The sequence below is a fragment of the Hyperolius riggenbachi genome, chromosome 8 (genome assembly GCF_040937935.1).
Source record: "Hyperolius riggenbachi isolate aHypRig1 chromosome 8, aHypRig1.pri, whole genome shotgun sequence".
Classification (NCBI taxonomy): Eukaryota; Metazoa; Chordata; class Amphibia; order Anura; family Hyperoliidae; genus Hyperolius; species Hyperolius riggenbachi.
The window spans coordinates 149,061,788-149,089,425 of record NC_090653.1 but is presented as its reverse complement, the minus strand read 5'-3'; the positions used below and the strand labels follow the sequence as shown (position 1 = coordinate 149,089,425).

General features: G+C 43.8%; 1 protein-coding gene across 4 annotated transcripts in view; it reads right to left on the bottom strand.

The window, feature by feature from the left end:
• Positions 1-15,924, bottom strand: part of LOC137527112 (inverted formin-2-like) — a 137,450-nt gene extending 121,526 nt beyond the window's left edge. The window contains exons 1-2 of one of the 4 annotated variants that reach the window (XM_068247512.1): positions 15,406-15,924; positions 2,355-2,890 (exon numbers count right to left, since the gene is read on the bottom strand). In XM_068247512.1, coding sequence (XP_068103613.1) covers positions 2,355-2,762 — 408 coding nt within the window. In that variant the 5' untranslated portion in view covers positions 2,763-2,890; positions 15,406-15,924. Of the gene's footprint in view, positions 1-2,354; positions 2,891-12,154; positions 12,216-14,892; positions 14,928-14,986; positions 15,011-15,405 lie in introns of those variants that run through there. The other 3 variants (XM_068247515.1, XM_068247514.1, XM_068247516.1) reach the window with 3 other exon arrangements.
• Positions 15,925-27,638: the final 11,714 nt, after the last annotated feature.

Here is a 27,638-nt window from a genome sequence, read left to right as displayed (position 1 = left end):
GCAAAGCCCCCAGCCAAAGCAAAGCACCCAGCTATGCAAAGCAAAGCGCGGTCACTGTCACTACCTAAACTGGGGGGCACCTGTCACCAAATAAACTGGGGGAGTCCCTGTCACTAAACTGTGGGGGTCCCAGCCACCACCTAAAATAGGGGCACCTGTCACCAGCAGTTGTGCCGGAGGCACTCACAATCTAATCCCCACCATAGTCTATGGCCATGCCCTTTTTTCAGCGCAGCAACTTGCCCCCACCCTTGCGAAAAAATTTTGCGGACACCTATGACCATACGCACACCAGTTCCAGCCTGAAGGAAATGAGGGATCGTGGTCTTTTCAGAGGTGGAAAAAAGTTACACCTCTTGCCTGGGTAAGATCACACTATAGTCAGAATTGGTAAATTGATTCAGCATGTGTTCTTAAGAAAAAATCCAGGCCTCTCTGAGTTAATGTTAAAAGATATTGTACATGTGACAGCATTTTTTTTTTGTACAATTTGTATGTACTGCAGTTCTAGAAGAACCTTAACCTCCTTAGCGGTATGCCCGACACTGTGTCGGGCATTCCGCTAACTGTCCTCCTGAGTGCCTACCGCTGAATAAATGTGCTGTAATACCTGCAAAACCTTCTGCTAGCACTAGGCTAGCTAGTAAATGTGTCCTGCACCCTCCGCTCCCCTGGGATCCCCCACAATCCCCCGTTTATACATTACCCCCCCCCCGGATCCAGCGATCGCGCAGCCTCCCTGCACAGCTCCGGTCTCTCTGTGGGGATGATCGGGTTTGCGCCTGATGTCATGAGGTCGGCAACATCATGACGTCATGTGCAATCCTCCCCATAGTGAAGACCGGAGCTGTCCGGGGAGGCTGCGTCGATCGCTGGATCCAGGCGGGGTAATGTATAAACGGGGGAGCTGCGGGGATCAGAGGGGGCAGGACACATTTACTAGCTAGCCTACTGCTAGCAGAAGGTTTTGCAGGTATTACAGCACATTTATTCAGCGGGGGGCACAAAGTTGCATCACCTCCTGAGCGGCGTAACGCTCAGGAGGTTAAGGTTGATGATTTTACCCATCGATATCTGGAAGATTTGATCACTGTGATCGAATGTTCTAGAAATCGATACCATAAATGATTCCCGATTAACCTATTTTCCACCAAAATTGCTAGATCGGCCAGAACGGAAAATTTTGCTCGGTCAGCGGCAAGTCAGGAGTGTATCGCTAGTGGTGTTTGATTTAGGAACGGCGGATGCAGAATGTTGGCAGTACAGCTAACTCTCACCTGACCTGCCAGCGTGCCTCCTCCTGTGTCTTCGCTCCATGCCACTGTACTCCTCCTCCCTGTGACTTTTCTACAGGGGCTCCTGTGTCATGTGAAAAACGCTATAGGCTAGGCTGCGTAGATGCCGGACCTCTGATGTGTGACCTCTAGCTTTTGTCACATGACACAGGAGCACCAAGAGAGAAGACACAGGGAGGAGGAACACCACAGCATGGAGAGAAGACACGGTAGGACCATGGTGGTGGGACAGGTGAGAGTTAGCTCAACTGCCAACTCCCAGGAGGGGAGCACATTACATGGGGAGACCTGGGGGCCTGGTAGGCAGTGGCGGCTCCACAAATGTAAATTTGTGTACAGTGTGTGGGCATATCCCTCTCTGTACAGATGCGATCACAGAGGGATCTATCTGATGGTTGATCTGGTGGCTAACTATTAGTGTATAGTGTATCTTTGCTATAGTAGTAGTATATATATAGTAGTAGTAGTATATAGTAGTAATATAGTAGTAGTAGTATAGTATATAGTAGTAGTGGTTCTGTAGTAGATTCTCCTTTGCAGTATCATGTTTATTGATTTTGTCTCAGACTTGCAATCCACACCCTTTAGCTCATGTAAAGTGCTGCACGGCATGCTGGAACTTTCTAAACAGAGGATAATATATGGAAAATGCACTCTAAAGAAAGAAAACAGAAAGTTCTGTTCAGTGGGTGTCACTGGTACACCCAACAATGACAGCAATTACAGCTAACTGGAGTTCTAACGCTTATCTATCTAAATAAAGAAGACTTGGCTTCACTTCTAGTTTACATTTGCTTCATATGTCTGGAAATAATATATTGATAACCCCAATCTACAATGGACAGCAGTAATAATGTCAATGCTGGTAGAAAACATATCAGAACTGGTATCATGACTACTACATATGTACAATATACATTTTGTGGCATTAGTGAAGCAGCATGACCTCATTATGTATTTATTTATTGTATTTATAAAGCGCCAACATATTACGCAGCGCTCATAAGGACACATTCGGTCAGAGTACATTTCTCATGTGTCTGCTTAGCTCAGCCTTACCTTATTCATATGTGCATCTCCAAGTGACAGAGATCTGCGTGGCTTACACGATCTGAGCTGGAGGTCCTCTTCCTGCTTTCCAAACAGCTCCTCCATCCTTCTTGTGTCAATCTGCAGATCTCCCTGGAATGTTTCCGAGCTCCACAGACTACATCGACCCTTCACTTTCTCCAGCGGAATGGCTTCCCAGTTAAAGTTTCTTAAACGTGAACGCCTCTTTGGGTCAGAGTCTGGAGGCATATCCTTGGGGGCTTCGGGGACTATTATGATAGGTGGAGGTGGGGGTGGAGGGGCTGGAATTTCAGGAGCAGGGAATTTCTTGGGAGTTAGAAAGTCATTGTACTGGATGGGGGGTGAATCACAAACATTTGTGTTGTCTTTTGAGCCCATATTCATGTTGATAAGCATTTCTTGGAATGTCTTGTGTGCCACAGTCTGTCTTGAGCCTTCAGTATGGAAATAGTAAGCGGCAGATTCTCAGTAGAAGCCTCATATGGCTCATTGAACATAGGCACGCGTAGGAACCCTGGGAACAGCTGTCAGAACAAGAGATAAACCACAGGAATTTCAGCACTGACAAAAGAAAATGCAGAGAGTTGAAATATAAATTATTTTCTGAATATCTACACCTGAGCAGTTAATTGGGTGTTGAAGGGATGTGTAAACTACCACCAGGCCAAATGCTTATCTCAAACCTCCATTTGGCATTCTAACTAGGACCGCTTCTCCTTAATACAGCTAATGGAAAATCTAATTGCCATTCCTTATTCTTAAAATAATGTCAGTACTTTCCAAGCAAAAAAAGAAGAAAATAATCACAAAAATTAAGCAGTTGCTGAGTAACTTAATTTTTCTTATTTTTGGTACTTTTCTTTTTGTTGGGTGCTTAAAAGTTTGATTTCATGAGATTACTGTATATTTTATAAATCACCCCTGCTTAAAGGGGAACTGAAGAAAGAGGTATATGGAGGCTGTCATGTTTATTTTCTTTTAGACAATACTAGTTGCCTGGCAGCTCTGCTGATCCTCTGCCTCTAATACTATTAGCCATAGCCCCTGAACAAGCATGCAGCAGATCAGGTGTTTCAGTGGTTCAGACTTATAAGTCTGATCTGACAAGACTAGCTGCATGCTTGTTTCTGGTTTTAATCAGATACTACTGCAGAAAAATAGACCAGCAGGGCTGCCAGGCAACTGGTATTGATTAAAAGGAAATAAACATGACAGCCTCCATATACCTCTCTCTTCAGTTCCCCTTTAATAATGCCCACCATTACAAAACTGATGTTTTTTTTAAATGGTATGATACTCAGAATTTCATATCTGCTCTAAAACATTAAACAAATTCACCATAGATGCATACCTAGTAGTCTCTAGTTCAGCAAACATAAGAATTGTGCGGATGTTGCCTAGAGACGCATCTGTACGGCTTTGGGGCCCTTAAGTGTCACTTGCGGGATCAGGTTTGATCCTAGTAGGAAAGACAAATTGTGTGTTTGTACACAGCCTAATTGATCAACAGTGGCTCACATATTTTCCTAGATTTCATTACCTCTGCTCTCCCATTGCATAGGGATGTAGAGTATATGCAACATTAAATAAGCTCTCTAAATGCTATTTTGATACTCCCAAATCACAATTTTAGGTCTGTGTCGGAGTGTTTACTTTACGACTTACCCCTTCCAACTGAATGCTCTTTTTTCTGGTTGGTGCATGCCAAAATGACTTACCACAGGCACGTGCAAAAAGTTGTTTAGCTAATAGATAGCACTTAGAGATGAAGCTATATACAAACTCTGAAAGGATAGCTTGGAGTCTCCTGACACTGATTAGCGCTCTGCTTAGTTGGATCGCTAAATGACAAACATGCAAAGACAGTAGTGTTCAGCGCCTTGTCCACCATGCACCATCCCACCTCCTCAGCACAGGAGCAACAGACCGCTCAACTATCGTGTGAGGAAAACTGTCACCATTAACAACTGTTCTGACTACAGCAATTGAACATCTATATAGTAGTGCATCCCCTAACCTAGCTTTATTAAAAGCAGCAGCTGGTGTCAGGCATGAGCTGACAGGACACCTGTACAGGCATTTCAGTGAGACCTTTTTCAGGATACAATGTAAACAATCCATAATAAAAAATAAGCATCTGGAGCATGTGAGAGAATATACACTTTGAGGTTCCTCATCCTGTCACTGTCATATGCTGACCTCTGGGACCTCTTTTACCAGGTCACAATCATGAGAATTAATATACGGTACATAATTATTGAAACAAATAAGTGTTCTGACAAAATAACAAGGATTTCTAATATGGGCAAATTCCTGACAAATCTTTGGGGCCAGTGATTCAAAATGTAGTAAAGTCTACAATGAAATGAAAGAAAACATGGAAAAGCCATCCAACCAAATAAATACAGTCTGAGCTTATTGATATCCCAATAATAATCAGTAAAAGTGAGGAGCAGACTTGAGGAATTAATGTCTACCAGGGGCGTCACAAGGTGAAAAAAGTAAATGCTTACTTAAGAAGCGGGAAGCCTCTGGATCCTATAGGGGCTTCCTATGCCGACCTTTGGTCTCCTGTTACCGAGCACAGACCCCAGAAGATTACAAGGAAGGGCTTGTCAGTAATCTAATTGCGGCCATGCTCCTCTTCAACTACGAGCATGGTCATATTGCACATGTGTGATTATGGCCGGGCCTGTGCAATAAGCTGGGGCCGCTCACACAACTGGTTCCATCCCACTGTGCAGGCCAGACCGCGCTTGCAAGGGTTCAGCACGGCCGTGCTTGTGCCTGAAGAGGAGTGGGTCCCCCATGTTACATACAGTGCTGCCCATAATTATTTATACCTCTGGCAAATTTTGACTTAAAGTTACTTTTATTCAACCAGCAAGGTATTTTTTGATGGGAAATTACATAGGTGTCTCCCAAAAGATAATAAGATGATGTACAAGAGGCATTATTGTGGGGAAAAAAACATTTCTCAGCTTTTATTTAAATTTCCGTGTCCTCAATACCACCAACACTGTCCAGGACCCTTTTGAAGTTCAAGCCTGCACTGCCCACTGTGCATGAGCGTTGCCGTGCTGCGCCCAGTAAGCCAGATCCACACGTCCACGAGTGACACAGGCTTACTGAGCAAACACGGCTGTACTCCTGCAGGTGCAATGCAGCTGCGCTTATACACAGCGGGAAGCACAGCCCTGATACTATATTTAACACAGGGTTTAAGAGGCGCCCTGAGATATATGAAATATAGTTAAAAACAACTAAAATAACAAAAATAAGAGGTAAGCCACCTCTTATTTTCGTTATTGTAGTTGTATTTAATTATATTTTATATACCTCTGGGTGCCTCTTACCCCATGTGCTTTTCACCCTCATTTTTAGAGGGGTGCTATTGGTCCTGTGGCTCTGCCACATCTGGTACAAGTTGTGCTTCTCTTAAAACAGCAAACACGTTCAGTTTTTTTCTGGACACATCAAGTGGTTGGTTGCCCTTCGTGCAACCTACCTTAGTGAGTACCTTACATCTTTACCATACTTTGCTCCATAAGCATATTGGGCTTCTATTGTCTCTATGCTTTCTTTTTAAGGTGTCAAATCACCCCCTCTTTCTTGTTACTATATTCGACAAGTTCTTGTCTGATATATTCACAGTACAACAGTAGTCTCCAGAAGGAAACAGTAAGCCTCTCTTCACAGGTAAGTATCTCATTTTTCCATTAGATTTGCCTTAGGTACACTTTAAACAGTATGTAGCCTTCGGTCCCACACTTTTATGCTTATTATGTGCTCCTGCCCACAATCTGTTGTGTTCACTCTCACTGTTGGCTGTCCATGGCTACCCTAGGTTCTCAAGAATCAAAGTAATACCTAATCAAAATCGGACTCAGTATCTGCTTCCTTCTCTCTCCTTACACAAAACCCACAGTGACAAAAAGGAAAGAGCCAGACAGATACAGTTTCCAAAGCTTGAAAACATTATAACTAGTAATAAATAAAGTGATCATGCGACTAAAAGCAACTAAAGAAAAAATGAGCCACTTCAACAACATTTGTTCTGAAAGAAATCAAAGAGATTTCAAAAAAGATCTCTTAAAGAAGCTGGTGACCACGGAAATCATGGAGGAAGCACGTGGGGGTCTCGGTCACTTCACTTCTGCACTACAGGTAATACGGTCTGCACACTATTATTATCTTAGAGCGCTGACCAGACACCATTTAAAAGGATATGCTCACTGTATAGAGGCTCACTGTTCATATCTGGTGTTATGTCAGGTGCTGTTGCTGGCTTGTTTCTCATGCCTATTGAGGCAGGAGTGTTTGAGCAGTTTTGACATATTGCCTGAAGTGGATCATTTGTATCAATCATTTGTATTAGCCTCTTGTAAGAACCCACATGTGCCGTGTTGGCTTTACCAAGGCTATGGATTTGGTAGAAAAATCACCAGACTCCGACCCCTCAGTTTATTGAAACCACCGACTCCAGGTACCCAAAATTACTCCGACTCCTCGACTCAAACTCCACAGCCCTGAATTTTGAGTGTTTTTAAAATGTCCCTAATAAAGATTGTTCATTATTCTTATATGCTGGCTATTCATTGTGGACTTTTTTCCAATATGGATGTCTTCTTTCTTAGTTAGTTATCATGTAACTAAGAATCACACTATTTACCCCGTGTCTTGTGCCCCAGCTTTCCACTGAGTGCTGAAAACAGCATCACTAAAGTGGATAAAACTGCTGCTTTAATAGGTACACTAACAGTTTGCTGTTTTAAAACTGCACAGTAGCCCTGAACATGTACAATAGGGATATCTTAAAACCAAATGATTCTTAAAAAGAAGGTAATCATTGTAAAGAGGAGCTGTACTGGTTGGCAGTCAAGGTGTCCCATGTATTGTTTATACAGAGCCATAATTATCCAGAATACCACCTGACAGCTGCTTTTCCCTAGGATCCACCCACACATCCAATTTTTTAGGGCCAATCATTTATCACCTCCGTGTAATATGAGAACTTACCTACTCAATCTTTTCATAGTATCCAAAATCTGTTGGCCCTCATTGTACATGGAAGTGGTACAACTGGCCATGCATTGTCCAATCAAAATTGGTGTATGGACCATAAGACCCATAGAGGTGAAAGCCACAAAGTTCTACTACATTAAGCATTAAAGAGACACTGAAGTGAATACATTTTGCCCTTTTTACCTTATTATTCACTTCAGTAGTCTCAGCACAAGTGAACCGCCGCATCCCCGCCGCAAAACGAGGGGATTAGACCCCCCAAATCGCCGGCCAAACATCCACAACCAACTTGGTCGTGGATTTTTCTGCGCTGAGAGCCACAGCTTTCAGCTTCAGCTCTGCCTCTTCTGATGTCAATCGTGGCAGACCGCCGCCTTTCCCCGCCCCTCTCATTCTTCCTTCATAGAGAGGGGCAGGGAGAGGCGGAGATCCGCTCGTCGATTGACTCTCAGCACAAGCCTCTTTCAGGAAATGCCGGACAGATTTCCCCCCTGCCGATTTAGGGGGTCTATAGCGGTCGTTTAGCGGCGGTTTACTTGTGCTGAGAGTACTGAAGCGAATTATAAGGTAAAAAGGGCAAAATTAATTCGCTTCAGTCTCTTTCTAAATAGAAATAACATTTGTAATTTAAACATTAAAAAATGTTTTGCTTTTTACATGTTATTAGCTGGATACTTTTTTAACACTCTCTCTATCCAGCTGGCCTGCTCATCTGTTCAAATAAGAGTAGATAAGCAGAGAAGCAGGCCAAAAAAAGTTTTTATTCAAAAAACAATCTAAAAAGCTTTTCATGGGTCATAGCCTGCTTCCTCAGGTCAATACAAAATGCCTTGATAGCATAGGGGATAGAGTGTAGGTGCCTCTAATCCTAGTCCTAATCCTAAATTAGTCCTTTGCAGTTTTTCTGGAAAGTCTATCGTACTACAGGAGAGCGACCATCCAGTATCCTGCAGGACCTGGAGTACCGAGCAGGGACGGTTAATTCCCCGCAGGCCTATACAGTGGTTGCAGGAACTGCAACCCACCTTTTTGAGCATATATTTATTTATAAAAGTTTATCTTCCCTATACCTGACGATACTGCACTATTGAGCTCCCGGTCTCTCCCACCTTTCACCTAGGTATTCTTGGCCCTTACAAAAATCACCAAAGAAAAAACCCTATATTCATGGGGGGTGTCACTAATTGGCTAAGGGAACATATAGGGTCCTTTTACACTTAATCAGTTGCTTTCAGTTATAACTGAAAAAAACTGATTTTCAAAGTAATGTCCATGGTTTCCTATGGCACCTTTTACACTTAACGCGTTTTAACTGAAATCTTTTTCACAATGCACTGCTATGGAAAAAACGCGTACCAACGCGCACTAAGCATACTAACGCACACTAACGCGTGCCAACCGTTAAAGTGTAAATGGGGCCTAAGGAAACATATACTGTATTTTTGGACTATAAGACTCACCTAGGTTTAGAGAACAAAAACCAGGCGAAAAATGCTAAACCCGGTGGGTCCATGGCGCAGGGGCATCTTGTGGAGCTTCTCTGTAATCCCTCCCCAGCTACAATAATCACCTCCCCAGTTACAGTAATACCCAACCAATTATAGAAATATCCTCCCCAGTTACAGTAATAACCCCTCAGTTACATGAATAGCCCCCAGTTACAGTAATCCCCTGAACTACACCCCAGGAACAGTAATACCCTTGTTATATTAATACCCCCCCCCCCGGGTTACATTAATCTGCCCCCACCCCAGTAACAGTAATACCCCCATTACATTAATAGCCCCCCAGTTACAGTAATCTGCCCCCACCCCAGTTACGGTAAGTATGGTAAATTCTGGGCTTACATAACCATTTCCTCTCAGTATAGTCACTGGGAAGTCGAAGGTGGATCTGATAACCTGCTAGGTAGCAGCAACACAGCTCTACCGAGTGCGGAGAAGGTGAAGAGCTCCAGGCTGCTCTAGGCCTCCAGCGGTCTTATCAAGAGGCAGAACAGCGCGTTGTCTGTGTGCGGGAGGGGACATCAGCCCCATTAGCATTAACCCCAAATAGACATTTTCCCTAACTAACCCTTTCCTGATAATCTTCCAGCTTGCAAGTTAAATAATCTTCTAAGCTTTACAGCCTGGAATATGCTCAGATGTCACATAGCAATATATTAAAGAAGTACTATAACTTACAGTTCACATTGAAATTTTGCGTAGATCATTAAAACCATACACTTACGATCGCTTTTCCTGCATAAATAAAACCGCTAGAATTCTGCCACCTAACCCTAGGCCCCCCCCCTTAACAGTAACCTCTTCTTGATGCATACTCCTTTCTGACACCTATCACTACTATATGAAACTACCATCCCTCTCACCCCCAACACCATCTTGACCAATGACTAACCCTAACTAATACACCCAAACCACAACTCTCATATTTACATCAGGTGCCAAATCCAAGCATTGGGGGTCAAAATCTTTAAAGCTGGCACCTCTACTATGTAATAAGGAATGCCAGAACCCAAACTAACCCATCAGAGCCAAAATATGCTCAACTGCTAATAAACTCCCTGAACAAAGATGGTAAATACGTACATGGTCTATTTGTTCTTGGCAACCAGTGACACTTAGGGTCGGTTAACACTGTCATAAAAAGGGTTCGTTTAGTGGAGTAAAACGGACCAAATCCAATGGGATCTGTTCACATTTCTCCATTTGAACGGATCGGTTCAGCCCATTCCGCCAAATGAGGTACAAGTTTTGGGAGGCTGCAATATTTCTGGATCAATGGATGCATCGCACTGACCAATCACTAACAGAATGGAGGGTCACAGATGAAAAACTGATATCCAATAAGAACTGACCCATTTGAAGGATCAGTTTTTACATGCATCAGTTTTTGATCCAAGCAGTGTGAACCAGCCGTTACAGTTTCCGTAGGACTGATGCAAGTATGTCTTTTGTACCCATTTAAAGCATATTTGTCACTTTACACAATTATTTCAACCAAACATGTAAACAGTATCAGAAAACTGACATCCCCCCTTCAAACCCTCTCGTACGCAGATGTGTATAGCCAGTGCATAGATAAGGGGAATGAAAATGGTTACAGGCAGCACAATACTCTGCAACAATGCCAGGTCCCTCTCCCTGCCAACCCTGAACAAAGCAAGATTTGCTATAGGCTGAGATGACAGTGGGGTGCTACAGTGCCATGAAACAGACACAATATAATGAACAGTATCGCACTGCAACTGTAAGTATATGCGACATTCTGGGTGCATCTGTGCGATGCGATCAAACCAACACCAGTATCTTAAAGCAGTGCATTACCGCATAACGTGTGCATTAACAGTGGCATTGAAGCTTTTCATTAACTGTATGCAACACAATGCATATATAGCATGCGAGGTGACTTTTCCCCTCCGTTGCGCTCCTGTTTTCACAGGAAACCCAACGCACTCCCCACTGTGCACTTAGCAGAAGTCAACAATCTTTGAGCCTTCCCTAGGCGATGTCTTAGAATTTTGCCACAATTTCCCTATTTCATACCTTTAATAGAGATAAGATATATCAGTATAAACACACTGCCGATGGAAAATTCCTGCTTGTCCCAAAAAGTAGCATCAATTCTAGACAGATATAAACCAATAATATGTCATTACTTGTTGAGGCAACCATAAAAATAGCCCTGGCAGTAATACGTGTAAAACCACTGATAGGCACTGATATGTAGAAAGCAGGGATAAGGCAGCTAAACATTGTTCTCTCTGATCCCCGATTTAATTTCAAATTACCTGTACCCACTGAAAAGACCAGTCACACCACTGCAATTCTCACGTGATTTGATAAACAAAGGGCACTCTATGCAGTATAATTTCACCTGACACGAATGTTGCAATGAACAATACCGTAATTAGTCAGAATATATTAGTCAGGATATAAACTTTACAGAACAGAGCGTGCCTCCCAGTGGCAAATGGCATCTGTCCAATCAACTCACCTTATTGGGCATCTGTTCATCTCTCTCATGGGATAATTACCATCAAAGGTAACATTTCTACCAGCTATATGTACACGCAGTTGTTCAAGTTACTAACAACAAAATCAGCTGATATTCACAAAGTGTAACATCAGGCAGTAGCATGCAAAGTATTTCCTATCACAAAATACAGATGACAGACTGCATCCCCTGCTAGTGCATTGTAATGGTGCCCATTAAAGAAAAACTCCGACGAAGAATTGAACTTTATCCCAATCAGTAGCTGATACCCCCTTTTACATGAAAATCTATTCCTTTTCACAAACAGACCATCAGGGGGCGCTGTATGGCCGATATTGTGGTGAAACCTCTCCCACAAAGAAATTCTGAGTACGTACTTTTGGCAGTTTCCTGTCTGTGAACCTTGCTGCATTGTGGAAAATAGCTGTTTACAGCTGCCAAAAAAAGCATGCAGCAGCTACATCACCTGCCAGCAGTAAAAATGTCACCATGTAATAAATGTCAGAATGTAAATCAGGAATTTAAAAGATTTTACAATGGGCAAAGACTGACTAAATCATTTATACATAATTATTGTAAAAATGAAGCACTTTTTTTATTACATTATTTTCACTGGAGTTCCTCTTTAAAGATACAACTTTAAAGGGTCACTACAGCGAAAAACTGTAAAATTTAAAATATGTGCAAACATATACAAATAAAAAGTAAAATTTTTCCAGAGTAAAATGAGTCATAAATTACTTTTCTCCTATAATGCTGTCACTTACAGTAGGCAGTAGAAATCTGACAGAAGTGACAGGTTTTGGACTAGTCCATCTCTTCATAGGGGATTCTCAGCAAGGCTTTTATTCTGTATAAAGATATTCCTAAAAAAGGATTTAAACAATGATGCTGGCCAGCCTCCCTGCTCCCTACACAGTTTTTTGGCAGTTGGACAGAGCAACTGCCATTCACTAAGTGCTTTTGAAAATAAATATATCCCTGAGAATCCCATATAAAGAGATGGGCTAGTTCAAAACCTGTCACTTCTGTCAGATATCTACTACCTACTGTAAGTGACAGCAACATAGGAGAAAAGTAATTTATGGCTCATTTTACTCTGGAAAAAATGTACTTCTTATTTGTATATGTTTGCACATATTTTAAATGTTACAGTTTTTCGCTGTAGTGCCCCTTTAACAAACTATCGACCTTCTGATCCAATAAAGGTGCCCATTAATGGTACAATCTCCAGAATAAACGATCGGATACCGTTAATGGTACTGGTGATAAACTTTCAGGCAATCGAATTTCAGAACCATTCCGTTTCAGAACTGACTGGATTTCTTATCATTCTCCCCTCTGTTGGTGGGCCCAAATGATTGTTTCTGATCAATCACATCGATCAGATCGGATGGTCGATCGTTTGGGAAATTGGATTGTTAATAGGCAACTTAAAGGGAACCCGAGGTGAGAGGGATATGGAGGCTGACATGTTCATTTCCTTTTAAATAATGCACATTGTCTGGCTGTCCTGCTGATCCTCTGCCTCTAATATGTTAAGCCACAGACCCTGAACAAGCATGCAGATCCGATGTTTATGACAAATCTGACAAGCTTGTTTCATGTGTGTGATTTAGACCCTACCGAACAGAAAGATCAGCAGGATTGCCGGGAAACTGGTATTGTTTAAAAGGAAATAGATATGACGGCTTCCATAGGTCTCACACCTCAGGTTCCTTTTAATTGTGAGCGGTTTGGAGAGTGTTGATGGTGCCAATCGGCCACAAAAGATCATATCAGAACATGTCCGTTTTGCGGATCAATTCTATCACAAATGATCAGATTGTTTATATTTTTCATTTCATTTATGGGGCCATTCAATGTTTTACGATCGTTTCCTTCCGACTGAAATTATCGGATAGGAAGGTCGATCGTTTGCTAAGATGGCACTGTTAATGGGCACCTTTAAATTGGTGGACGAGCGAGTGCGCAGGTGTCTGACCACCACACTGAATACCCATAAAGTCCTCGGTACCTGTCAGAAAGTGGCCAGGCTGTGTGTGGCTGCTGCTCTCAGTACCTGTCAGTAAGTGGCCAGGCTTTGTGTGGCTGCTCCTCTCTCAGTACCTGTCAGTAAGTGGCCAGGCTTTGTGTGGCTGCTGCTCTCAGTACCTGTCAGTAAGTGGCCAGGCTTTGTGTGGCTGCTCCTCTCTCAGTACCTGTCAGTAAGTGGCCACAGCTTTGTGTGGCTGCTCCTCTCTCAGTACCTGTCAGTAAGTGGCCAGGCTTTGTGTGGCTGATGCTCTCTCAGTACCTGTCAGTAAATGGCCAGGCTTTGTGTGGCTGCTCCTCTCTCAGTACCTGTCAGTAAGTGGCCAGGCTTTGTGTGGCTGCTGCTCTCAGTACCTGTCAGTAAGTGGCCAGGCTTTGTGTGGCTGCTCCTCTCTCAGTACCTGTCCGTAAGTGGCCAGGCTTTGTGTGGCTGCTCCTCTCTCAGTACCTGTAAGTAAGTGGCCAGGCTTTGTGTGGCTGATGCTCTCTCAGTACCTGTCAGTAAATGGCCAGGCTGTGTGTGGCTGCTCCTCTCTCAGTACCTGTCAGTAAATGGCCAGGCTTTGTGTGGCTGCTGCTCTCAGTACCTGTCAATAAGTGGCCAGGCTTTATGTGGCTGCTCCTCTCTCAGTACCTGTCAGTAAGTGGCCAGGCTTTGTGTGGCTTCTCCTCTCTCAGTACCTGTCAGTAAGTGGCCAGGCTTTATGTGGCTGCTCCTCTCTCAGTACCTGTCAGTAAGTGGCCAGGCTATGTGTGGCTTCTCCTCTCTCAGTACCTGTCAGTAAGTGGCCAGGCTGTATGTGGCTCCTCCTCTCTCAGTACCTGTCAGTAAGTGGCCAGGCTTTATGTGGCTGCTGCTCTCTCAGTACCTGTCAGTAAGTGGCCAGGCTTTATGTGGCTGCTGCTCTCTCAGTACCTGTCAGTAAGTGGCCAGGCTTTGTGTGGCTGCTGCTCTCTCGGTACCTGTCAGTAAGTGGCAGGGCTGTGGAGTCGGCACAAAAATCTTCCGACTCCAACTCCGACTCCTCAGTTTATGAAACCACGACTCCGACTCCAACTCCGGGTACCCAAAATAGCCCCAACTCCAACTCCTCGACTCCTTAGTCTAATACTTAACAGGGCTGTGGATTTTGTACAAAATACTCAGACTCCGACTCCTCAGTTTATGAAATCAACGACTCCGACTCCAACTCCGACTCCCCAAAATTGCCCCGACTCCGACTCCTCGACTCCACAGCCCTGGTAAGTGGCCAGGCTTTGTGTGGCTGCTCTTCTCTGAGTACCTGTCAGTAAATGGCCAGGCTTTATGTGGCTGCTGCTCTCTCAGTACCTGTCAGTAAATGGCCAGGCTTTGTGTGGCTGCTCCTCTCTCAGTACTTGTCAGTAAGTGGCCAGGCTTTGTGTGGCTGCTGCTCTCTCAGTACCTGTCAGTAAATGGCCAGGCTTTGTGTGGCTGCTCCTCTCTCATTACCTGTCAGTAAGTGGACAGGCTTTGTGTGGCTGCTGCTCTCTCTGTACCTGTCAGTAAATGGCCAGGCTTTATGTGGCTGCTGCTCTCTCAGTACCTGTCAGTAAGTGGACAGGCTTTGTGTGGCTGCTCCTCTCTCAGTACCTGTCAGTAAGTGGACAGGCTTTGTGTGGCTGCTGCTCTCTCTGTACCTGTCAGTAAATGGCCAGGCTTTATGTGGCTGCTGCTCTCTCAGTACCTGTCAGTAAGTGGACAGGCTTTGTGTGGCTGCTGCTCTCTCAGTACCTGTCAGTAAGTGGCCAGGCTTTGTGTGGCTGCTCCTCTCTCAGTATCTGTCAGTAAGTGGCCAGGCTTTGTGTGGCTGCTGCTCTCTCAGTACCTGTCAGTAAGTGGCCAGGCTGTATCTGGCTGCTCCTCAGTACCTGTCAGTAAGTGGACAGGCTTTGTGTGGCTGCTACTCTCTCAGTACCTGTCAGTAAGTGGCCAGGCTTTGTGTGGCTGCTGCTCTCTCAGTACCTGTCAGTAAGTGGACAGGCTTTGTGTGGCTGCTCCTCTCTCAGCCTCCAGTGATGAAGAAGAGTTGCCCTCTCCAGGGGTTTGTAGAGATGTCGCAGAACCATTAGTCCTCTGCAGTCCCTTCAGTGTGACACTGGATGGTGTTACCTCCGTGTTGTCTGGCGGATGACATTTGGCTAGTTTTCTTTTCTTTGCCTCTCTCCTAATTTCTCTGCCTTATAAGTCCTCTGCTGCTGCTCAGCGCATTCCTGCAGGCTGCTGTACCCCCATCACCAGTGCGGCTGGGATTTCACCTCGCTCTCATCCTTCGTCGCTCGCTTCTAGCTTTTCTTGTGTTTCCTAGCGCAATAGTTGCTTCTCCAGTAATTTCCTAATTTCTAGAATTCTCCGCTTTCCTCTTCGCTCTCTCGCTCTCTCGCTCACCCCCACGTCTGCCTCTGCCCGCTCTCCTGCGCTTAGTAACTCGCACATGCGCACAGCTGCCACAGACAAAAAAGTTTCCGAACTTATCTGGGATTGGTGTCAGCCTCCTCCTGAGTACCTTCACACGGAGAACTCCCCAAACTGTACGTGTGCTGAAGTATGTGATTCAAAACTGTGGGAGTCATTTTTCTGCGATCTCTGAACTGGTTAGTTTAGCATTGGTCTCCTCTCCACTGAGATGTACTCCCATCACATGATTTATGAGAACCACAGACAGCAAATGAACTATACTAACTACTGTATATAGTATAGACCAGAGTTTCTCAACTACAGCATGTTCCTTTACAATAGAATTGCAACACAATAGTGCTGAAAAGTCGCATAATGCGGTAGTCGTGCAATGCGACCATACAGTGAAACATACAGTACCAATACATACCATAGAAATATCATTTCATTGGACTCTATTCACTATCATTTTCCGCATGCGGAAATGCACTTGCGGTAAATTCCCGAGTGAAATGAGACCATCTTGACATTCACAAAATTGCACGCATGGACATTTACCATTAATTATCCACATGCGTAAAAAATGCGGTAAAAGTCCGCAAAAGTCGGTAGTTCCCGCAAAAAATCAAAATTCACAAAAAAAGGGGCGCCTTATTTCTGACTTAACTAACGATTTTTTTTTTTATCACCTACTAGTACTTGGTGATATATTTCGCTTCCCATTGACTTAAATGGAGTCTGGAGCCTTGAGTGCTGTGTTTGCAGAATTTTTTTTTTGGACAAGTTTTTTTAGGCCACTTTTTTCCCGCATGGTTTCCGAATGTTTTACGCATGTTTCCCAAAACATTTTTATGCATTGTTCCCGCATGCGGGAAACATGCGGAACATTTTTATTGAATGTGAAAAAATTCGGAAATTATCACTGGCGGTAATATAGCGGTAAAAAAATCTCTTACCGCATGTGTGATTGTGAATAGAGCCCATTGTGTTGATTTGCAATGATGCGTTCCTTTGTAACGGATGGGACCAAAAGACAGCGAGGGAAAACTCAGTAGAATCCACAGGCTTCCCTCTCCTTAGGAAAATATGAACCTGAGCTTTGGCTTGGGTTCTCTTTAACGGATACCATAGCACTAAATATTTTTTTTCGAAAAAGACACCTAATATTTGTGTGGGGAGTTGTGCAGATGCTACCCGCACTTCCCGTGCCCCGGCGTCTTCCTCCGTTCTCCGGTAATTGTCCAAGTTCTTCACTTCCTAGCCGATACCCTTCGACACAGACATACTATGCTATAGCCCCTGCACCCGCGGGGGGGGGGGGGGGGAGATGAGGGGGAGTGTCTCTGGGGCTCGCTCAGGGCAGTTTTGGGGGAAGAAGGGGTCGCAGTATGAGGGGAGAGCATTGGCCCCACATCGGCAGGGAGGGTGGTCACACACCCCCTCCCTCACTTTGGGCTCTCCCCTCAGCACGCTCCCCTGCTGCATTAATTAGGTGGCGGTGGCAGGAACACAGGCATACCAGCACTTAGAGATCGAACCTCAGCGGTGGAACACAGAGGTATGCCTGTGTTCCTGCCTCCACTGCTGCCACCTATTTAATGCTGGAGCGGAGAGCCCGAGGTGAGGGAGGGGGGAGTGCCCCCCCTCCCCGCCGATGTGGGGGCCAATGCTCTCTCCTCATGCTGCGACCCTTCCTTTCCCCTAAAACTGTCCTGATCGGGCCACAGGAGGGGGGGCATCCACATTTTTGCAGGGAGGCCCAGTGATTTCTAGTTACGCCCCTGGCTGCGCATGCCCAATATGTACGTTTGGATGCCCAAGTGGACATACTGTGCATGCGCAGTGTAGTATGTCCGAGTCAGAAAGCACCAGGAAGTAAAGAACTTGGATAATTACCAGAGAATGGAGGGAGACATCAGGGCACGGGAGGTGCGGTAGGCATCTGCACAACTCCCCACACTCACATTAGGTGTCCTTTTTGAAAAATATTTATCCCTAAGGTATCCTTTAAAGGAGTTGGGTTGCACTGGATAGTCATCATATAGGTAATAGAAACAGTTTTCTTGTATTAATGTATTCTCTCTACTGATGGAATAAGCGTAATCTCTCCCCTTCCACATTCCCTGAATGTATCTTCTCTACATATGGAATAAGCGCAATCCCTCCCTCCATACTCCCTCTCACTCACCGCCCCTCGGTCTCCCAGGTGACGCCAGATGCGTCAGATGTGACGTGTTTACAACACCGATGCAAAACCGGTCTCCTTGGTGACAATGAACGCTTCGGGGGTGACACTTAGGTCACGCCTTCCCATAACACCGCCGCAGGTCTCCTAGTACTGAGATGCTCGACAGGCTGACTGGAGCACCGACGTCACCACCCTCGCCACACAAGAGGAGGGATTCCCCTTCCTTTCACGCATCCTGACATCACACAACCTACTGGAGGCGAAGAACCATCTTCGAGATGCGCCCACTGCAGTGATGTCGGGCGCGCCAGCGTGCGCAATGACATCACATGCATTACTTCCTGGTTGGGCGGCATGGAGTGTATGTACTGGCAGTCTAACCGCAGTACTCTTTGGCGCCCAGGCACACATTTCTATAGATTAAAATAAGCCCTTTAACAACAACAAATAACATTTGTAAAGCAGTTTTCTCCCGTAGGACTCAAAGCGCATAAGCATGGCTCAGACCATCGTGGTACAGAGGAAGAATTTTATAAGTCCGGAAATGCCAGGCTAAACAGGTGGCTTTTCAGTCTGGATTTGAATAGCTCCAGGGATGGTGCTGTCTTTACTGGGTGTGGCAGGGAATTCCAAAGAGTAGGAAAAGAGTGTGACCAAGTTTATAGAACTTGCTGATCTGAGGTTGTGAGAGGTGTGGTGCAGCTTCAGCAAGTCCTTCATGTATCCAGGGCCCATATTGTGCAGGGATTTGAATGTCAGCAGTCCAATCTTGAAGAGTATTCTCCATTCTACTGGTAGCCAGTGCAGTGAGCGAAGGAACGGTGTAATGTGACAGTGGCGAGGCTGGTTTGTTAGCAATCTGGCAGCAGCATTCTGCACTAATTGCAGGCGACGCAGGTCCTTTTTGGGGAGGCCAGCATAAAGGGCATTGCAGTAGTCCAGCCGTGATGTGATGAAGGCGTAAACTAGGGTTGGAAGATCTTCTGCGGGAATCAGAATCTTTGCAATGTTCTTCAGATGAAAGTAGGAAGATTTAACTACAAATGAAATTTGGTTTCTGAAACTCAATTCCCCATTGATTAGTATGCCAAGGCTGTGCACAAGGTTGGAGCTGTTTATGTCTGAATTCCCAATCCTGATTGGTGTTGCTTTAGGATAGAGCTGTTTTGATGGCGAGCGCTGGCTTTGGACAAAATGGACCTCAGTTTTGTCAGCATTCAGTTTCAACCAGTTATCATTCATCCATGCCTGTAGCTCAGCTAAGCAAGAATTTATTTTTGGAGTAGGGTATGTTCCACCAGGTTTGAAGGACAGGTATAGCTGTGTGTCATCGGCGTAGCAGTGGTATGTCAGGCCATGTCGTTGGATAAGTGTACCGAGTGGCAACATGTAGATTGTAAACCGCAGAGGGGATAGGATTGATCCTTGTGGCACTCCGAATTGTAGAGGTGCAGGTTTGGACATGATAGGTCCTAGGGATACTCTCTGTGTTCTGTCAGTCAGGAATGATCTGAACCACTGGAGGACTGATCCACTGATGCCACAGTACTCCTGCAGTCTGTTAAGCAGGATTTCATGGTCAACTGTATCAAAAGCCGCTGAGAGATCCAACAGGATTAGGATGAAGCATTCCCCTCTGTCCCTTGCCATGAGCAGATCGTTGCAGACTTGGTTGAGGGCTGTTTCACAGCTGTGGTGTTTCTTAAAACCAGATTGTAGAGGGTCCAAGATGTTGTTTACTGACAGCCTGGTTTCAAGTTGCAGATAGACAGCCTTTTCAATAACTTTACCTAAGAAGGGAAGGTTGGAGACAGGTCTGTAGCTGCTCATTGCATCTGGATCCATGGAAGGTTTTTTAAGAAGGGGCTTGATGATTCCTTCTTTTAGAGAGGATAGGAAACCTCCCTGCTTGCAGAGAGCCATTTACTATTTTGTGAAATGCTGGACCAAGCAGGTCAGGGCATTTCAGCATATGTTTAGTTGGTCCAGGTCGCAGGTTGTCTGGCGGAGGCGACAGAGGATGTCTGATATCTCTTCCTCACTAATGCTTTTGAAGTAAGTCCAGGATGTTAGGTTGTTCTTGCAACTATTTCCAGGAGTTGAATAAGTCTTAGGTGGTGTGGACTGAATGAGAGACAGGATAGAGGATACTTTGTCAGCATAGTAGCAAGCAAATTTCTCACATAGCTCCTTTGAGGGAGTTATAGTAGGATTTAGACAGGATGCGAGATTTCACCTCTCCATCTTTTGTAGCCTACACTACCAGTGTATCCCCTATAAGGGGACATTACTTAGACACCTATGGCCACTGCTAGTGGGAGGAGTGCCCTTAAACGCTTGTATTATATGCACACTCGTTGTACCCAGATCAGATCAATTCCGATCTAAGACCCCATCCTATTGGTTACACAATTGCAGTTTGTAGCTGGCCAGCTAAGACCTGTCCTAGGTTGCCATTATAGTTTATATAAATATACACCAAAACCTGCCAGTAACCTCAGTACAGTTCACATGTTCATAAGGTTAAGCCAAACAGCAGAGTTATTGCTGAAATGTATGTTTCTGAATGTTATATAACAGAATATATATGCATTGTGTTATCAAAGGCAACAGGGGGAAATATGCCTTTAAGAGTCATCACATAGATGAGCCAATCACAGCCAGCCTCACACTGCACCAGAGCCTCAACCAATCCTAGCTAGTTACACACTGAGCCTGTGTGGGAAACCCCCTAGCCAGATCATTCTAGAGTCATTGCTCATCAGAGAGAGAAGAGACCAGAGTTCCAGAGAAGTTTTATGGAAGTACAGAAGGCCAAATAGGTATTTAATACACTTATCTATGTCCCTTATTGTTTAGTAGTGTGAGAGTAGGCCTATATAGTGAATCTGTTGTTATGTGTTTACTTGCAGTTCCACCAAATCAAATCAAATCCAAATTGAATAAGATGCAAATTCATCTTCAGAGTATAAATTCAAATACAAGTTGAATATAACATTCAGAGCACAAATACAAGATCAGATGCAGATTCATCATCAGAGTATAGATCCAATCAGATCCTGAGTACAGATTCAAGCACAGAGAGTCAAATCCATCCACCATCTTATATTATCTGACAATCTTATGTTATCTGACAAGATTCAACTGATAAACCACCTTTTGTGATTTGTATCCACCACATTTTGTACATGGACTTTCTGCTGCACATGTTGCAGTGTTATATGAAGAAAAGTTGAAGTTATTAAAGAAGTTATTCTAAAGTATTTGGTGTGCTCTTTAAACCTACTGCTTCCATAGAACGGTGTTAGAGGAATTACAGAGTAATAGACAGTCTGCTTAGACTAAAGAGACAGAGGTTGCATAATTCTTCTAATGCCACAGCGCACAAGGCACTACATAGTGCTGCGCCTGCCACAGTGGAACTATTACCCTCAGAGGGCAAAGCAAAGTGTTCCTCAACTAGCAAAGTAAAGAGTGCATTAGAGAAGCGGAGCGCCAGCATATACCGCCACGCAGCAACTGTTCCCTGAGTGAGCACGCAGGGACACCGTAGCAGAGCTACCATACAGGCCATAGAACGTGTGCATTAGTGACACTGCAGCCAACTCTTAAAGTGGCAGAACGGCAAAGGCAAGATAATCAGAGAAAGAGCGCCAACCTCCCTGCGATCCCTAGAGAGAGTAAAAGACGCATGGTGGTAGGCCAGAGTCCAGAGTTAGAGTGCCCGCACCGCTATCCACAGAGAGACCACGTGTTGCAGCCAGCTAGTTTCCCGCCACTAGGCCCAAAGCCTGCAGCAGCGTATCCAAGCCAGCGCATCGCAAGTTATCAGCGCATCACAAGTCATCAGAGCATCGCAAGTCATCGCATCAAGAAAAGACAAGTCTCCTTTAAGACTGACATTTGTTCCTGCAACTTTCAGATCACAGTATCCTGCTCTTCAAATAAGGTCAGAGCTTTCCTGTTTATAACTTATCTTTGCACATAAGCTTTTTGCAAGAGACATTTATTTTTTGTGTGTGTTCAAGAAAAACAGACTTTACTTTTTCTTGTCTAAAGCAAAAGGACAGTTTATAGTATACGGACTCTAAAGTATTTAAAGTGAAAGTCATTCGTTTTTTCTTTGCATTTGTCAGTATTGCATTTAAAGTGACAGTTCCCTGTTATTTGTATTATTATTGCAAAAATGTCTGAGCCTAGAATTATCACTCCACCATTAGAGAATGCAAAGATAGATATGGTAGAAGGTGAAGAGCAAGAGAACCTGTCAGAGCCAGAAAGGTCTAATGTAACAGTAGTTGCCTCCCAAACAGATATAGCCCAAACAGGTGAACTGAGACGTTCATCACGTAACAGAAAACCTACCCAAAAGGTGCTAGAAAATTTAGAGCAAGAGGCAGCACTGAAAGGAAAAAGGTTCACCAGAATGTATGAGAGGTGGAAATTATACATTATAGGCATTCGTAGAAAACTAAAACAAGAAAGCATAATAGGGAACCTGAGTGAAATGATAGAGTCAGTAGAGGAATCTGAGTCAGAACTTATGGCAGCATATGTCCACCTGCGGTCGTCTATGACACCTTCCCAGGATATTGTAAGGAACATGGACACATGCACAGCAGTCACTAGAGATTTAGTAAGGCTCATGAAAGAACTATCATCTGCAGCAAACTATGATGAAGTTAGAGCACGAAAAGGTATGAATGAGCTCTTCATGAAAGACTATGCCAGGTCCTTAGGGGGAACCACAATCTCAAGTGGGACTTCCTTTCCTAGCAGAAGTGCCAGCTGCATATCAGAGTCCTCAAATACTTCAGCCAAAAGAAAGGAATTAGCTGAACAACTCGCTGCCAAGAGAGCTGAAATTGAGATGGAATCTGCCATTGAGGCACAGCGTCTACGGATAGCTGAAATGGATGCACAAATGAAAAGTCTGGAAAGGCAAAAAGAAGTTAAGATTATAGAAGCAAGACTCAGAGTACATGAAGAGGATATAATTCAGGGTAGTCATGGGTCAAAATCAGTACTAAGTGAAGAAGCTGACTCCTACTTTCTTCCAAACGCCCAGGAGAATGGAAGGAAATCTCCAGCATGTAGTGAAGAAATAAGTCACAGTCCTTCCATCCCTGCTCAGAGAGACTCACCTAAGTCAGAACCAAGTGAGAAAATAGAACCAGATAACTCTATTCCTGTATGCTATGGCAACGGTCATGAGGATGTTACAACGGTTGTCCCAACTAGACCTCAGAGAAGATTCCTCACTAGACTTCCTGTTCCGGAACCTACTGTATTCTCCGGAGACGTACTGAAGTTCATAGAGTGGAAAGCAAGTTTTGAAATGATCATTGAGCATCATTGCTTCCGTCCAGTTGACAAGTTATTCTACCTGCAGAGATATACTGGTGGTGAAGCAAAGAAAGTTCTTGAAGGTAACTTCTATAGAAAAGACGAAGAAGCCTACAAGCAAGCTTGGGACAAATTAAATGCAAGATATGGTCATCCCTTCTTAGTACAAAGAGCTTTCAGAGAGAAATTGATAAACTGGCCTAAAATAGGTCCTAAAGAACAATTCAAACTCCAAGAGTATGGTGACTTCCTGCAAGCATGCAGCAATGCAATCCCACATGTTCAAGGACTAGAAGTGCTGAACGATTACCTAGAAAACCACAGGATGCTAGCCAAGCTACCTGAAGAAGTGGCTTCTAGATGGAATCGCTATGTGACTAAGCAGTTAGATCAAGGTAAAAACTTCCCAAGTTTCAAAGAGTTCTCTGATTTTGTCAATGAGGAAGCAAGGATAGCATGTAATCCAGTAACAGCATCTTACGTCTTAAAATCCTTTGAAGAAAGGCCTGCAAGAGAGACAAGGCCTGCAAGAGAGACAAGACGCGCAAGAGCAACTAGCTTTGCAACCAATACAGCTACTAAAGGTCAAGATACCTATGAGAGCAAGTACAAAGTCACTACTGGAAATAGTAAAGAGTCAGAACTGTCAAATCTTCAGACCACCTTCAAGTGTATGTTCTGTGGAGAGAACCACTCCATACATAATTGCCAACGATTGAAGGAAAAGTCTGCAGATGAAAAGAAGAAGTTTGTACTTGACAACCAACTGTGTTTTGGATGTCTAAGAAAAGGCCATGTTACTAAGGAATGCAGGAAAAGGGCCACATGCAGCATTTGTAAAGGACACCATCCTACACCACTGCATGAAGAGCGTCCAAAGAAAGAGAAATCCTTAATGCTCAAAGAAACTGAGGAAGAAAAGAAAGTATCTGTATTCTCTTGCAGAGTGAGGGAAGGAGAACTCAATGGCACGTCAATGGTTGTACCAGTGTGCATTTCAAATCCTAAAAAAAGGAACAAGAAAGTATACGCCTATGCACTACTGGATGCCCAAAGTGATGTCACCTTCATTGATCAAGAAATCTGCAAGAAATTACAAGTGGCTACAGAACCAGTGAAACTCAAACTCACCACAATGACGGGAAGAGACACACTGGTGAACAGTCAAAGGGTCAAAGGACTGAGAGTCCTTCAAACTGCATAATAGATCTACCTCCAGCTTATACAAAAGATGACATACCTCTAGATCGAGATCGCATACCTACCTGTGAAACAGCCAACAAATGGGAGCACCTGTCTGTCATATCTCATGAAATGTCCCCGCTGAAGGAGTTTGGTGTAGGACTGTTGATAGGTTACGACTGTCCCGAAGCCTTGGTGCCACGAAAGGTAATCACAGGAGGAAAGGGTGAACCCTACGCAGTTCAAACTGATCTAGGATGGGGTGTTGTTGGAGGAAAACAGCAGATTGCAAACTCAAGACAGGTGACAGGATTGTGTCATCGAATATCTGTCCAAGAGTTACCAACAGTAAGTCCAGCGAAAGTAATCAAGATTCTAGAATCCGACTTTGCTGATGTAAGTTCCAGTGAAAAGAGTGTATCCCAAGAGGACATAAAGTTTGTGCACACTCTAGAAGATGATATTCACCAAAATCAAGAAGGTCATCTTGAAATGCCCCTACCCTTTAGAGAACGACCGCGTCTGCCAAATAACAGAGATCTTGCCCTAGCAAGATTGAAAGCCTTAAAGAAAAGGTTGGGAAGAGATCCAAAATTCAAGGATGATTATTTGAAATTCATGAAAGACGTCATCAAAGACGGACATGCAGAGAAAGTTGATAGTCAGCCTAAAGAAGGAGAAGTGTGGTACATCCCACATCATGGTGTCTATCACCCAAAGAAACCCGATAAGATCAGAGTCATTTTTGATTGCTCAGCAAAGTACAATGATGTTTCATTGAATGATCATTTACTGAAAGGACCAGATCTTACAAACACCCTGCCTGGAGTACTCTGTAGATTCAGAAAGTATCCCGTAGCAGTCATGTGTGACGTTGAAAAGATGTTCCACCAGTTTCATGTGAAGAATGAAGATAGGGACTTCTTGAGGTTTCTGTGGTGGGAGAACGGAGATACAGATACAGAGCCAGTGGAATACAAGATGAAAGTACACTTGTTTGGAGCAGCATCATCTCCAGGTTGCGCCAATTATGGTATGAAGTATCTGGCCAATGAGAATGAAAAGGATTGTCCATCAGCAGCAAATTTTCTGAAGAAAAACTTTTATGTAGATGATGGTCTTATAAGTCTAGAGTCCACAGAATCTGCAATACAATTGGTGAAAGAAAGCCAAGAGTTGTGCGCAAGGGGAAACCTACGCCTTCACAAATTCATCTCGAACAACAGAGAGGTACTGGAATCCATAAGCGACTCTGAACGTGCATCAACAATGAAGAATGTAGATCTTAATTATGATCATCTTCCAGTTCAGAATGTACTCGGATTGGGATGGAATGTAGAAAACGACAATTTCTTCTTTGAAGTATCTATAGAAGAGAAAGTTCCAACCAGACGAACCATTCTTTCTGCTGTGGCTTCAATATATGATCCATTGGGATTCTTGGCACCAGTAATCCTCAGAGCAAAAGAAATACTGCAAGAGTTGTGCCGACAGAAGTTGGGATGGGATGAACTCATACCGGAAAGTTTGAGGCCAAGGTGGGAGAGTTGGATAAGAGACTTGCAAAATTTGAAAGAAGTTCGAATACCCAGATGTGTTGTACCTCCCAATTTCGGAAAGTACAGGAAGATAGAACTTCATCACTTTTCTGATGCCAGTAGTCATGGTTATGGTCAGTGCTCCTATATCAGAGTGATAGGAGAAGAAAAGGTACATTGTGCCCTGGTTATGGGAAAAGCCAGAGCCGCACCTAACAGTATTCAGACAATACCAAGACTTGAACTGACAGCAGCTGTTGTTTCAGCATCAGTAAGCCAGTTTCTGAAAGAAGAATTGGAATTGAAAATAGATGAAGAGTATTTTTGGACAGACTCACAAGTTGTCCTAGGATACATAAACAATGAAGCTCGAAGATTCCACATCTTTGTTGCCAACAGAGTTCAGAAAATTCGAGAAACAACAAATTCAGAACATTGGCATTATGTTGACACAAAGCATAACCCAGCAGATCATGCTTCAAGAGGCCTGAATGTAACAGAACTGAAGAATTCAAACTGGTTCACCGGTCCAGAGTTCCTTTGGGAAAAGGAAATCATACCCAGTGAAGGTTATACAGAACTGTCTATTGGTGATCCAGAAGTAAAGGTTGTTCAAACATTGAGCACTGCTGCCAAGTGTCAAGATGACATGCTTAAAAGACTAGCCAGATGTTCAAAGTGGAATACAGTCATAAACGTAGTAGCTCGAATTCAACGCTTGGCAAAAGGAATCAGAAAGAAAGAATCCTTGAATATAGAGGAAAGAATGAAAGCTGAAGAAACAGTCATAAGACTCATTCAACAGAGATTCTACAGTGAAGAACTGAAGAGACTTAGTCAAGAACCAAAAAGGCTTCCAAACAACCACCCATTGTACAAGCTTAATCTTGTTTTGCAGGATGGTATACTGAAGGTGGGAGGGAGATTGGAAAATGCATCGTTGCCAAGCAGAGTTAAGCATCCAGCAATTCTTCATAAAAATTCTACCTTCACAAGATTGATTATTGATTATTACCACAACAAATCCTTACATCAAGGAAGAAGCTCTACCCAAAGTTGTTTGAGAGAAGGTGGTTACTGGATAGTGAAAGGAAGCAAAGTCATAGCGAAGTACATAAGTAAATGTGTAACCTGTAGAAAGACACGTAGACCTACAGAAGAACAAAGAATGGCTGATCTACCGGCTGATCGTGTAAACCCATCACCACCATTTCTTTATACTGGAATGGATTGTTTTGGTCCATTTATCACCAAACAGAACCGCAAAGAGTACAAGAGATATGGACTAATCTTTACATGTCTAAGCTCCAGAGCAATTCACCTGGAAATGTTGGAAGATATGTCAACTGACGCATTCATCAACTCCTTAAGATGTTTCATAGCCATTAGAGGTACTGTCAGAGAGCTTAGATCTGACCAAGGATCTAATTTTGTTGGAGCAAAGAACGAATTGAACAAGGCTCTAAAGGAGATTGATAAAGAAAAGGTAACTGAGTACTTGTTAGAGAAACAGTGTGACTTTCACATGAATGCTCCAAATGCAAGCC